This window comes from Oncorhynchus clarkii, unplaced genomic scaffold (assembly GCF_045791955.1).
Source record: "Oncorhynchus clarkii lewisi isolate Uvic-CL-2024 unplaced genomic scaffold, UVic_Ocla_1.0 unplaced_contig_632_pilon_pilon, whole genome shotgun sequence".
NCBI classification, from domain to species: domain Eukaryota; kingdom Metazoa; phylum Chordata; class Actinopteri; order Salmoniformes; family Salmonidae; genus Oncorhynchus; species Oncorhynchus clarkii.
In genome coordinates, this window is record NW_027258325.1 from 40,001 (window position 1) to 54,415 (window position 14,415).

The 14,415-nt window shown below is 44.3% G+C and overlaps 1 protein-coding gene across 1 annotated transcript in view; it reads left to right on the forward strand.

Annotated features, from left to right (window-relative positions):
- The window catches only part of LOC139396661 (transducin beta-like protein 3), a 37,132-nt gene that overhangs the window by 18,599 nt on the left and 4,118 nt on the right, over positions 1 to 14,415 (forward strand). The window contains exons 18-19 of the mRNA XM_071143597.1: positions 11,046 to 11,104; positions 13,297 to 13,400. Coding sequence (XP_070999698.1) covers positions 11,046 to 11,104; positions 13,297 to 13,400 — 163 coding nt within the window. The remainder of the gene's footprint in view (positions 1 to 11,045; positions 11,105 to 13,296; positions 13,401 to 14,415) is intronic.

Genomic DNA, 14,415 nt, shown 5'->3' on the forward strand with positions numbered 1-14,415 from the left:
CACTGATACTTCAGTCAGATGTCTAGCCTGCTATGTAGCGCAAGGGCTCTGGTTATTAGCCAGGTAGCTAGCTGGCTAGAAGGATGAAGTTAGAAGCTAACGTTGAACAGAGCCTGACCCCCAGCAGGAGTAGTTGACTGAAATGAACCTAGCTATAATCAAAAGATTGGCTACTATAAGTTCTCATAACAAAATAAATGTTCTTTGTAGTGAGACGGTGGTGAGTCAGGCTGTAATGAAGGAGGAAGAGGAGATGCACAGAGAGAGGCAGCATTGAAGCCAGCAGGGAGTGAATTGGTTCCCTGAGAGAGTCTTTAATCTTATCAAACACTAACCTTCACTTCAGTCTATGTCATGGAAAGAGCTCATACCATTGCATTACTTCCTGTTAACCTCAGTGAGTACCATGTCATTTCCGGGTATAACTCCCCTAGGCATTGGTGACAGGTTTCATGATGATGATTTGGAAGCATTGCCACCCAGCTGACCTCATGGCTGTGGTTATTCTACAGAAATTGAATGTCATTTCCAGGTATAACTCCCCTAGGCATTGGTGACAGGTTTCATGATGATGATTTGGAAGCATTGCCACCCAGCTGACCTCATGGCTGTGGTTATTCTACAGAAATTGTACCTTAAGGAAACCTCAAGTGAAAAGCTGATGTGGTAATGAGTGTGTCCTGTATCATGTGCTGTATGTTACCACCACTTCATCTGATTCCTTGATGTTTAGGAGAAGACAACTCCTATTGTCATAGTAACTCCAGACGTGACCGCTATCTCTGTGCAGATGATGTCTGCCAGGATGCAGTGGTAAATAAAGGTCTTCATGCGGTCTGTATAACACCTCCATCTGCCAGGATGCAGTGGTAAAGGTCTTCATGCGGTCTGTATAACACCTCCATCTGCCAGGATGCAGTGGTAAATAAAGGTCTTCATGTGGTCTGTATAACACCTCCATCTGCCAGGATGCAGTGGTAAAGGTCTTCATGCGGTCTGTATAACACCTCCATCTGCCAGGATGCAGTGGTAAATAAAGGTCTTCATGTGGTCTGTATAACACCTCCATCTGCCAGGATGCAGTGGTAAATAAAGGTCTTCATGCGGTCTGTATAACACCTCCATCTGCCAGGATGCAGTGGTAAATAAAGGTCTTCATGTGGTCTGTATAACACCTCCATCTGCCAGGATGCAGTGGTAAATAAAGGTCTTCATGCGGTCTGTATAACACCTCCATCTGCCAGGATGCAGTGGTAAAGGTCTTCATGTGGTCTGTATAACACCTCCATCTGCCAGGATGCAGTGGTAAAGGTCTTCATGCGGTCTGTATAACACCTCCATCTGCCAGGATGCAGTGGTAAAGGTCTTCATGTGGTCTATATAACACCTCCATCTGCCAGGATGCAGTGGTAAATAAAGGTCTTCATGCGGTCTGTATAACACCTCCATCTGCCAGGATGCAGTGGTAAATAAAGGTCTATATAACACCACCATCTGCCAGGATGCAGTGGTAAATAAAGGTCTTCATGCGGTCTATATAACACCTCCATCTGCCAGGATGCAGTGGTAAAGGTCTTCATGCGGTCTATATAACACCTCCATCTGCCAGGATGCAGTGGTAAATAAAGGTCTTCATGTGGTCTGTATAACACCTCCATCTGCCAGGATGCAGTGGTAAATAAAGGTCTTCATGCGGTCTATATAACACCTCCATCTGCCAGGATGCAGTGGTAAATAAAGGTCTTCATGTGGTCTATATAACACCTCCATCTGCCAGGATGCAGTGGTAAAGGTCTTCATGCGGTCTATATAACACCTCCATCTGCCAGGATGCAGTGGTAAATAAAGGTCTTCATGTGGTCTGTATAACACCTCCATCTGCCAGGATGCAGTGGTAAATAAAGGTCTTCATGCGGTCTATATAACACCTCCATCTGCCAGGATGCAGTGGTAAATAAAGGTCTTCATGCGGTCTATATAACACCTCCATCTGCCAGGATGCAGTGGTAAATAAAGGTCTTCATGCGGTCTATATAACACCTCCATCTGCCAGGATGCAGTGGTAAAGGTCTTCATGTGGTCTGTATAACACCTCCATCTGCCAGGATGCAGTGGTAAAGGTCTTCATGTGGTCTATATAACACCTCCATCTGCCAGGATGCAGTGGTAAAGGTCTTCATGTGGTCTGTATAACACTTCCATCTGCCAGGATGCAGTGGTAAATAAAGGTCTTCATGTGGTCTGTATAACACCTCCATCTGCCAGGATGCAGTGGTAAATAAAGGTCTTCATGCGGTCTGTATAACACCTCCATCTGCCAGGATGCAGTGGTAAATAAAGGTCTTCATGTGGTCTGTATAACACCTCCATCTGCCAGGATGCAGTGGTAAATAAAGGTCTTCATGTGGTCTATATAACACCTCCATCTGCCAGGATGCAGTGGTAAAGGTCTTCATGTGGTCTATATAACACCTCCATCTGCCAGGATGCAGTGGTAAATAAAGGTCTTCATGTGGTCTGTATAACACCTCCATCTGCCAGGATGCAGTGGTAAATAAAGGTCTTCATGCGGTCTGTATAACACCTCCATCTGCCAGGATGCAGTGGTAAAGGTCTTCATGCGGTCTGTATAACACCTCCATCTGCCAGGATGCAGTGGTAAATAAAGGTCTTCATGCGGTCTGTATAACACCTCCATCTGCCAGGATGCAGTGGTAAATAAAGGTCTTCATGTGGTCTGTATAACACCTCCATCTGCCAGGATGCAGTGGTAAATAAAGGTCTTCATGTGGTCTATATAACACCTCCATCTGCCAGGATGCAGTGGTAAATAAAGGTCTTCATGTGGTCTGTATAACACCTCCATCTGCCAGGATGCAGTGGTAAAGGTCTTCATGCGGTCTGTATAACACCTCCATCTGCCAGGATGCAGTGGTAAAGGTCTTCATGTGGTCTGTATAACACCTCCATCTGCCAGGATGCAGTGGTAAATAAAGGTCTTCATGCGGTCTGTATAACACCTCTGCCAGGATCTGCCAGGATGCAGTGGTAAATAAAGGTCTTCATGTGGTCTATATAACACCTCCATCTGCCAGGATGCATAAAGGTCATGTGGTCTATATAACACCTCCATCTGCCAGGATGCAGTGGTAAATAAAGGTCTTCATGTGGTCTGTATAACACCTCCATCTGCCAGGATGCAGTGGTAAATAAAGGTCTTCATGCGGTCTATATAACACCTCCATCTGCCAGGATGCAGTGGTAAATAAAGGTCTTCATGCGGTCTGTATAACACCTCCATCTGCCAGGATGCAGTGGTAAATAAAGGTCTTCATGTGGTCTGTATAACACCTCCATCTGCCAGGATGCAGTGGTAAAGGTCTTCATGTGGTCTGTATAACACCTCCATCTGCCAGGATGCAGTGGTAAAGGTCTTCATGTGGTCTGTATAACACCTCCATCTGCCAGGATGCAGTGGTAAATAAAGGTCTTCATGCGGTCTGTATAACACCTCCATCTGCCAGGATGCAGTGGTAAATAAAGGTCTTCATGTGGTCTGTATAACACCTCCATCTGCCAGGATGCAGTGGTAAATAAAGGTCTTCATGCGGTCTGTATAACACCTCCATCTGCCAGGATGCAGTGGTAAATAAAGGTCTTCATGTGGTCTATATAACACCTCCATCTGCCAGGATGCAGTGGTAAATAAAGGTCTTCATGTGGTCTATATAACACCTCCATCTGCCAGGATGCAGTGGTAAAGGTCTTCATGTGGTCTGTATAACACCTCCATCTGCCAGGATGCAGTGGTAAAGGTCTTCATGTGGTCTATATAACACCTCCATCTGCCAGGATGCAGTGGTAAAGGTCTTCATGTGGTCTGTATAACACCTCCATCTGCCAGGATGCAGTGGTAAATAAAGGTCTTCATGTGGTCTATATAACACCTCCATCTGCCAGGATGCAGTGGTAAATAAAGGTCTTCATGTGGTCTGTATAACACCTCCATCTGCCAGGATGCAGTGGTAAATAAAGGTCTTCATGCGGTCTGTATAACACCTCCATCTGCCAGGATGCAGTGGTAAATAAAGGTCTTCATGTGGTCTGTATAACACCTCCATCTGCCAGGATGCAGTGGTAAATAAAGGTCTTCATGTGGTCTATATAACACCTCCATCTGCCAGGATGCAGTGGTAAAGGTCTTCATGTGGTCTATATAACACCTCCATCTGCCAGGATGCAGTGGTAAATAAAGGTCTTCATGTGGTCTGTATAACACCTCCATCTGCCAGGATGCAGTGGTAAATCAAGGTCTTCATGCGGTCTGTATAACACCTCCATCTGCCAGGATGCAGTGGTAAAGGTCTTCATGCGGTCTGTATAACACCTCCATCTGCCAGGATGCAGTGGTAAATAAAGGTCTTCATGTGGTCTGTATAACACCTCCATCTGCCAGGATGCAGTGGTAAATAAAGGTCTTCATGTGGTCTATATAACACCTCCATCTGCCAGGATGCAGTGGTAAATAAAGGTCTTCATGTGGTCTGTATAACACCTCCATCTGCCAGGATGCAGTGGTAAAGGTCTTCATGCGGTCTGTATAACACCTCCATCTGCCAGGATGCAGTGGTAAAGGTCTTCATGCGGTCTGTATAACACCTCCATCTGCCAGGATGCAGTGGTAAAGGTCTTCAGGTGGTCTGTATAACACCTCCATCTGCCAGGATGCAGTGGTAAAGGTCTTCATGTGGTCTATATAACACCTCCATCTGCCAGGATGCAGTGGTAAATAAAGGTCTTCATGTGGTCTGTATAACACCTCCATCTGCCAGGATGCAGTGGTAAATAAAGGTCTTCATGCGGTCTGTATAACACCTCCATCTGCCAGGATGCAGTGGTAAATAAAGGTCTTCATGTGGTCTGTATAACACCTCCATCTGCCAGGATGCAGTGGTAAATAAAGGTCTTCATGTGGTCTATATAACACCTCCATCTGCCAGGATGCAGTGGTAAAGGTCTTCATGTGGTCTATATAACACCTCCATCTGCCAGGATGCAGTGGTAAATAAAGGTCTTCATGTGGTCTGTATAACACCTCCATCTGCCAGGATGCAGTGGTAAATAAAGGTCTTCATGCGGTCTGTATAACACCTCCATCTGCCAGGATGCAGTGGTAAAGGTCTTCATGCGGTCTGTATAACACCTCCATCTGCCAGGATGCAGTGGTAAATAAAGGTCTTCATGCGGTCTGTATAACACCTCCATCTGCCAGGATGCAGTGGTAAATAAAGGTCTTCATGTGGTCTGTATAACACCTCCATCTGCCAGGATGCAGTGGTAAATAAAGGTCTTCATGTGGTCTATATAACACCTCCATCTGCCAGGATGCAGTGGTAAATAAAGGTCTTCATGTGGTCTGTATAACACCTCCATCTGCCAGGATGCAGTGGTAAAGGTCTTCATGCGGTCTGTATAACACCTCCATCTGCCAGGATGCAGTGGTAAAGGTCTTCATGTGGTCTGTATAACACCTCCATCTGCCAGGATGCAGTGGTAAATAAAGGTCTTCATGCGGTCTGTATAACACCTCCATCTGCCAGGATGCAGTGGTAAAGGTCTTCATGTGGTCTATATAACACCTCCATCTGCCAGGATGCAGTGGTAAATAAAGGTCTTAATGTGGTCTATATAACACCTCCATCTGCCAGGATGCAGTGGTAAATAAAGGTCTTCATGTGGTCTGTATAACACCTCCATCTGCCAGGATGCAGTGGTAAATAAAGGTCTTCATGCGGTCTATATAACACCTCCATCTGCCAGGATGCAGTGGTAAATAAAGGTCTTCATGCGGTCTGTATAACACCTCCATCTGCCAGGATGCAGTGGTAAATAAAGGTCTTCATGTGGTCTGTATAACACCTCCATCTGCCAGGATGCAGTGGTAAAGGTCTTCATGTGGTCTGTATAACACCTCCATCTGCCAGGATGCAGTGGTAAATAAAGGTCTTCATGCGGTCTGTATAACACCTCCATCTGCCAGGATGCAGTGGTAAAGGTCTTCATGCGGTCTATATAACACCTCCATCTGCCAGGATGCAGTGGTAAAGGTCTTCATGTGGTCTATATAACACCTCCATCTGCCAGGATGCAGTGGTAAATAAAGGTCTTCATGCGGTCTGTATAACACCTCCATCTGCCAGGATGCAGTGGTAAAGGTCTTCATGTGGTCTGTATAACACCTCCATCTGCCAGGATGCAGTGGTAAAGGTCTTCATGTGGTCTATATAACACCTCCATCTGCCAGGATGCAGTGGTAAATAAAGGTCTTCATGTGGTCTGTATAACACCTCCATCTGCCAGGATGCAGTGGTAAATAAAGGTCTTCATGTGGTCTATATAACACCTCCATCTGCCAGGATGCAGTGGTAAATAAAGGTCTTCATGTGGTCTGTATAACACCTCCATCTGCCAGGATGCAGTGGTAAAGGTCTTCATGTGGTCTGTATAACACCTCCATCTGCCAGGATGCAGTGGTAAATAAAGGTCTTCATGCGGTCTGTATAACACCTCCATCTGCCAGGATGCAGTGGTAAATAAAGGTCTTCATGCGGTCTGTATAACACCTCCATCTGCCAGGATGCAGTGGTAAATAAAGGTCTTCATGTGGTCTGTATAACACCTCCATCTGCCAGGATGCAGTGGTAAATAAAGGTCTTCATGCGGTCTGTATAACACCTCCATCTGCCAGGATGCAGTGGTAAATAAAGGTCTTCATGTGGTCTATATAACACCTCCATCTGCCAGGATGCAGTGGTAAATAAAGGTCTTCATGCGGTCTATATAACACCTCCATCTGCCAGGATGCAGTGGTAAAGGTCTTCATGTGGTCTGTATAACACCTCCATCTGCCAGGATGCAGTGGTAAAGGTCTTCATGTGGTCTATATAACACCTCCATCTGCCAGGATGCAGTGGTAAAGGTCTTCATGTGGTCTGTATAACACTTCCATCTGCCAGGATGCAGTGGTAAAGGTCTTCATGTGGTCTGTATAACACCTCCATCTGCCAGGATGCAGTGGTAAAGGTCTTCATGTGGTCTATATAACACCTCCATCTGCCAGGATGCAGTGGTAAATAAAGGTCTTCATGCGGTCTGTATAACACCTCCATCTGCCAGGATGCAGTGGTAAAGGTCTTCATGTGGTCTGTATAACACCTCCATCTGCCAGGATGCAGTGGTAAAGGTCTTCATGTGGTCTATATAACACCTCCATCTGCCAGGATGCAGTGGTAAATAAAGGTCTTCATGTGGTCTGTATAACACCTCCATCTGCCAGGATGCAGTGGTAAATAAAGGTCTTCATGTGGTCTATATAACACCTCCATCTGCCAGGATGCAGTGGTAAATAAAGGTCTTCATGTGGTCTGTATAACACCTCCATCTGCCAGGATGCAGTGGTAAAGGTCTTCATGTGGTCTGTATAACACCTCCATCTGCCAGGATGCAGTGGTAAATAAAGGTCTTCATGCGGTCTGTATAACACCTCCATCTGCCAGGATGCAGTGGTAAATAAAGGTCTTCATGTGGTCTGTATAACACCTCCATCTGCCAGGATGCAGTGGTAAATAAAGGTCTTCATGCGGTCTGTATAACACCTCCATCTGCCAGGATGCAGTGGTAAATAAAGGTCTTCATGTGGTCTATATAACACCTCCATCTGCCAGGATGCAGTGGTAAATAAAGGTCTTCATGCGGTCTATATAACACCTCCATCTGCCAGGATGCAGTGGTAAAGGTCTTCATGTGGTCTGTATAACACCTCCATCTGCCAGGATGCAGTGGTAAAGGTCTTCATGTGGTCTATATAACACCTCCATCTGCCAGGATGCAGTGGTAAAGGTCTTCATGTGGTCTGTATAACACTTCCATCTGCCAGGATGCAGTGGTAAAGGTCTTCATGTGGTCTGTATAACACCTCCATCTGCCAGGATGCAGTGGTAAAGGTCTTCATGTGGTCTGTATAACACCTCCATCTGCCAGGATGCAGTGGTAAATAAAGGTCTTCATGTGGTCTGTATAACACCTCCATCTGCCAGGATGCAGTGGTAAATAAAGGTCTTCATGCGGTCTGTATAACACCTCCATCTGCCAGGATGCAGTGGTAAATAAAGGTCTTCATGTGGTCTGTATAACACCTCCATCTGCCAGGATGCAGTGGTAAATAAAGGTCTTCATGTGGTCTATATAACACCTCCATCTGCCAGGATGCAGTGGTAAAGGTCTTCATGTGGTCTATATAACACCTCCATCTGCCAGGATGCAGTGGTAAATAAAGGTCTTCATGTGGTCTGTATAACACCTCCATCTGCCAGGATGCAGTGGTAAATAAAGGTCTTCATGCGGTCTGTATAACACCTCCATCTGCCAGGATGCAGTGGTAAAGGTCTTCATGCGGTCTGTATAACACCTCCATCTGCCAGGATGCAGTGGTAAATAAAGGTCTTCATGCGGTCTGTATAACACCTCCATCTGCCAGGATGCAGTGGTAAATAAAGGTCTTCATGTGGTCTGTATAACACCTCCATCTGCCAGGATGCAGTGGTAAATAAAGGTCTTCATGTGGTCTATATAACACCTCCATCTGCCAGGATGCAGTGGTAAATAAAGGTCTTCATGTGGTCTATATAACACCTCCATCTGCCAGGATGCAGTGGTAAATAAAGGTCTTCATGTGGTCTGTATAACACCTCCATCTGCCAGGATGCAGTGGTAAAGGTCTTCATGCGGTCTGTATAACACCTCCATCTGCCAGGATGCAGTGGTAAAGGTCTTCATGTGGTCTATATAACACCTCCATCTGCCAGGATGCAGTGGTAAATAAAGGTCTTTATGCGGTCTGTATAACACCTACATCTGCCAGGATGCAGTGGTAAATAAAGGTCTTCATGTGGTCTGTATAACACCTCCATCTGCCAGGATGCAGTGGTAAATAAAGGTCTTAATGTGGTCTATATAACACCTCCATCTGCCAGGATGCAGTGGTAAATAAAGGTCTTCATGTGGTCTGTATAACACCTCCATCTGCCAGGATGCAGTGGTAAATAAAGGTCTTCATGCGGTCTATATAACACCTCCATCTGCCAGGATGCAGTGGTAAATAAAGGTCTTCATGCGGTCTATATAACACCTCCATCTGCCAGGATGCAGTGGTAAATAAAGGTCTTCATGTGGTCTGTATAACACCTCCATCTGCCAGGATGCAGTGGTAAATAAAGGTCTTCATGCGGTCTGTATAACACCTCCATCTGCCAGGATGCAGTGGTAAATAAAGGTCTTCATGCGGTCTGTATAACACCTCCATCTGCCAGGATGCAGTGGTAAAGGTCTTCATGTGGTCTATATAACACCTCCATCTGCCAGGATGCAGTGGTAAATAAAGGTCTTCATGCAGTCTGTATAACACCTCCATCTGCCAGGATGCAGTGGTAAATAAAGGTCTTCATGTGGTCTGTATAACACCTCCATCTGCCAGGATGCAGTGGTAAATAAAGGTCTTCATGCGGTCTGTATAACACCTCCATCTGCCAGGATGCAGTGGTAAATAAAGGTCTTCATGTGGTCTGTATAACACCTCCATCTGCCAGGATGCAGTGGTAAATAAAGGTCTTCATGCGGTCTGTATAACACCTCCATCTGCCAGGATGCAGTGGTAAAGGTCTTCATGTGGTCTATATAACACCTCCATCTGCCAGGATGCAGTGGTAAAGGTCTTCATGTGGTCTATATAACACCTCCATCTGCCAGGATGCAGTGGTAAATAAAGGTCTTCATGTGGTCTGTATAACACCTCCATCTGCCAGGATGCAGTGGTAAAGGTCTTCATGTGGTCTGTATAACACCTCCATCTGCCAGGATGCAGTGGTAAAGGTCTTCATGTGGTCTGTATAACACCTCCATCTGCCAGGATGCAGTGGTAAAGGTCTTCATGCGGTCTGTATAACACCTCCATCTGCCAGGATGCAGTGGTAAAGGTCTTCATGTGGTCTATATAACACCTCCATCTGCCAGGATGCAGTGGTAAATAAAGGTCTTCATGTGGTCTATATAACACCTCCATCTGCCAGGATGCAGTGGTAAATAAAGGTCTTCATGTGGTCTATATAACACCTCCATCTGCCAGGATGCAGTGGTAAAGGTCTTCATGTGGTCTGTATAACACCTCCATCTGCCAGGATGCAGTGGTAAAGGTCTTCATGTGGTCTGTATAACACCTCCATCTGCCAGGATGCAGTGGTAAAGGTCTTCATGTGGTCTATATAACACCTCCATCTGCCAGGATGCAGTGGTAAAGGTCTTCATGTGGTCTGTATAACACCTCCATCTGCCAGGATGCAGTGGTAAATAAAGGTCTTCATGCGGTCTGTATAACACCTCCATCTGCCAGGATGCAGTGGTAAAGGTCTTCATGTGGTCTATATAACACCTCCATCTGCCAGGATGCAGTGGTAAAGGTCTTCATGTGGTCTGTATAACACCTCCATCTGCCAGGATGCAGTGGTAAATACTAGTCATGGAGATGGTCACCCATCCTTTTGTATGCTGCATACCTGCCTGTATTATGAAAGATGGGAACTCAGCCTGTTACATAAGTGTTTCTCGAAGCTAATGAAACTAGGCAACTCCTCGTGTGCCACTTCATGCCAAGAACGATTCAGAAATGACACCAGAATGGAATTTGAACTTGGCCGTGATATCCATTGCGTTTCAGATCTTTATGAAAAGGATTAATGAAAGGTGTGAAAACTGAGTTAATGTAAATTAGCTTAGTGAGTGTCTTGGTACTCTAACTATTCCAACTTTTGTCACACCCATCCTAGATCTTCTAGTGATTCAGGTTAAGTTTTAAACTAGATGCTATATGTCTTTAAAACTGGGGGTATATTTGTAGGGCAAATCTAGAACTGTTACTTAGCCAGACAGTTATGTTGTTGTATAAATTGAATGAGTGAGATGATAAATGTATTGTGTGTGCCTTTCCCCTGTAGGATGTGACCGAGGTGGAGCAGGCAGAGGAGCAGGCGAAGCAGGAAGACCAGATACTCAAGTGAGTTCACCTTCGATACAGATATCAACTGGGCATTAAACATCCTTCGATACAGATATCAACTGGGCATTAAACATCCTTCGATACAGATATCAACTGGGCATTAAAACATCCTTCACCTTCGATACAGATATCAACTGGGCATTAAAACATCCTTCACCTTCGATACAGATATCAACTGGGCATTAAAACATCCTTCACCTTTGATACAGATATCAACTGGGCTTTAAAACATCCTTCACCTTCGATACAGATATCAACTGGGCATTAAAACATCCTTCACCTTTGATACAGATATCAACTGGGCATTAAAACATCCTTCACCTTCGATACAGATATCAACTGGGCATTAAAACATCCTTCACCTTCGATACAGATATCAACTGGGCTTTAAAACATCCTTCACCTTCAATACAGATATCAACTGGGCATTAAAACATCCTTCACCTTCAATACAGATATCAACTGGGCATTAAAACATCCTTCACCTTCGATACAGATATCAACTGGGCATTAAAACATCCTTCACCTTCAATACAGATATCAACTGGGCATTAAAACAACCTTCACCTTTGATACAGATATCAACTGGGCATTAAAACATCCTTCACCTTCAATACAGATATCAACTGGGCATTAAAACATCCTTCACCTTCAATACAGATATCAACTGGGCATTAAAACATCCTTCACCTTCAATACAGATATCAACTGGGCATTAAAACATCCTTCACCTTCAATACAGATATCAACTGGGCATTAAAACATCCTTCACCTTCAATACAGATATCAACTGGGCATTAAAACATCCTTCACCTTCAATACAGATATCAACTGGGCATTAAAACATCCTTCACCTTCAATACAGATATCAACTGGGCATTAAAACATCCTTCACCTTCAATACAGATATCAACTGGGCATTACAACATCCTTCACCTTCAATACAGATATCAACTGGGCATTAAAACATCCTTTAGTACAGATGGTTCAGTTGGTTGGAGCATTGTGCTGACAGACACAGGTTGTGGGTTTTATTTTTTCTTGGGACATACAGTGCATATAGGTTTTAAATGTAGGTGGTTCAGCAAATGCACTGAAATTCCAATTCTTCAATGCTTTTCAATGAGGACAATTTGGAACTGGAATTTGGTTTACTTTCAGTGGTCAGTTTAGGGTAAGTGGTTCATTTTAGTGTCAGCAGTTCACTTTAGGGTCAGTGGTTAAACTAGGGTCATTGGTTAATTTTAGTATCAGCGGTTCACTTTAGGGTCAGTGGTTAAACTAGGGTCATTGGTTTAGTTTAGGGTCATGGTTGGTGAGGGGGGTTAGTATTCTGAGTTTAACCACTATGACCCACTTTCTTTCTTCCAACAGCTGATAAATATTTACAGATCAAGGGTTTGTTAGACCAATGTTTGCCCACTGCCTAACCACACTAGAGGTCAGAAGTCCAGGTGGATAACATGTCCTATTTACATACTTCTAATCTCACACACACACACACACACACACACACACACACGGTGGTGGAGGTCCAGACATAGAAATGTTTTCTTCCTTTGGTCCCCCTGTTAGTGTTCCTTTTAAAAGTCACGACCTGTTGTCTGGAACCATATGTAAGGATAACCACGGGGATTGATAAGACTGTCCACCCACCACTGGTTTCTCATACACTATAGTGTACCTCTGTGCATGGACCACCCAGCTGAGCTAATGGCTGCAGAAATACTACCTCTGTCTGAAGGAAACAGCCTCCGGCTAAATAAAGAGCTGGTGTGTGATGATGAGCGTGTAATATATCTTGTTTCTGAACGTCGCCGCCACTTCATCTGATTCCTTTACATTTAGCAGAAGACAGCAACTCCTATGGACTGACCTCTGTGCAGATGATGTATGATGTTTTAATTTCTGAATAATAGTGAAGGAATCAAACCACTGATGCCAGAGAGAGAAATAATATGACAATGACCATAGGAGTTGCATGCGCGTGTTTGTGCGTCTTTTCTGGGTCGTGTTTATTAGGGCACGTTAACGTTTTAAGACGTTTTGCAGTGGGAAACAAAGATGTGCGTTTCTTATTGGACAGATCCAGGTGGTCCCTCACTGTCCCAGTCCTGTTTTGTGCGTAATGAACGCAGCCCCGTTTTTTTCTACTTTCAGATGTAGTGGTGTGTTGTTGTGTTGTGCAGGAAACAGGAGCTGTCTAACCTGCTTCATGAGAAGAAGTACCTGAAGGCTCTGGGCCTGGCCATCTCCCTGGACCAGCCACACACTGTGCTCAAAGTTATTAAAGGTATAATTCTGTCCTCTCTCGCTTCTTCTATATCCTACTACACATCCACACACACACCATTTCCACGTCATCAAAGGTACATTTCTCTACCCTCTGTCTCTAGTCTCTCACATGTTTTCTCCACACTGTACATACAGCATGTTGATCATCCAGATTCTTCCTCACATCTCCAGAAATAGCTGCTGGATTCCACCCAACCTATTATCCTACTGTTTCCTCTGTAGTACTCCCTCAGTCCTCCAGGCACTAGTGTAGACTAGACCTGTGGGAACTCTACATAAGGAGGACTACTTAGAGCAACATTACTCAGTAACCAGTTCAGACTCTCTAAACCTCTCTGTCATTAAGTTAATGGATGACGTGACCTGCATACAGACAGGTCCACTGACAGTCTGACACCAAGGCCCTCCAAATAGACTAAATGGAGCAAATCACTCTGCCCACATTCCAGGCCTTTATGTTCCCTACATTGACCTTCATCTGAGCCAAAACATAGATAGTTGTGCATAGGTACACTTTGGTGTTTGTTTATCGAAACAAAGAAGATTGGAACATACTTGTTTTAGACATTCCTTGTATTGATCATGGATGAGAGAGACTGGGTGGTGTTCATTAGGGCAAAACGTTGCACAACAAGAATTATATTTCTCATTTTACAAGTTCCGTTTACCGTTTACTTCCGTCTCGTGCCTATTGAACATGGCCTGAGAGAGATCAGGTTCTGAGCTAAATAAAGGTACAGTTTATAAACACAGGAGTGTTCACGTACTCAGTGTTTAGGCATGTTGGTGTTGGGAACATCATGTGTATATGGTCAACACACTAGTGCAGCTCCAAAACAACATGTCCTCTTAAAACTACTTCGAACACATTCTGGTTAACATATTGAAACTCTAACAACATATAACATACGTGTGTTAAAAATACTTATTTAGGACAAGTCAAGAACTGAAGGGTAATGGCTTTTAAAAATGGCATATGTATATACACATTTTAAATTAATATGTAGTTAAAA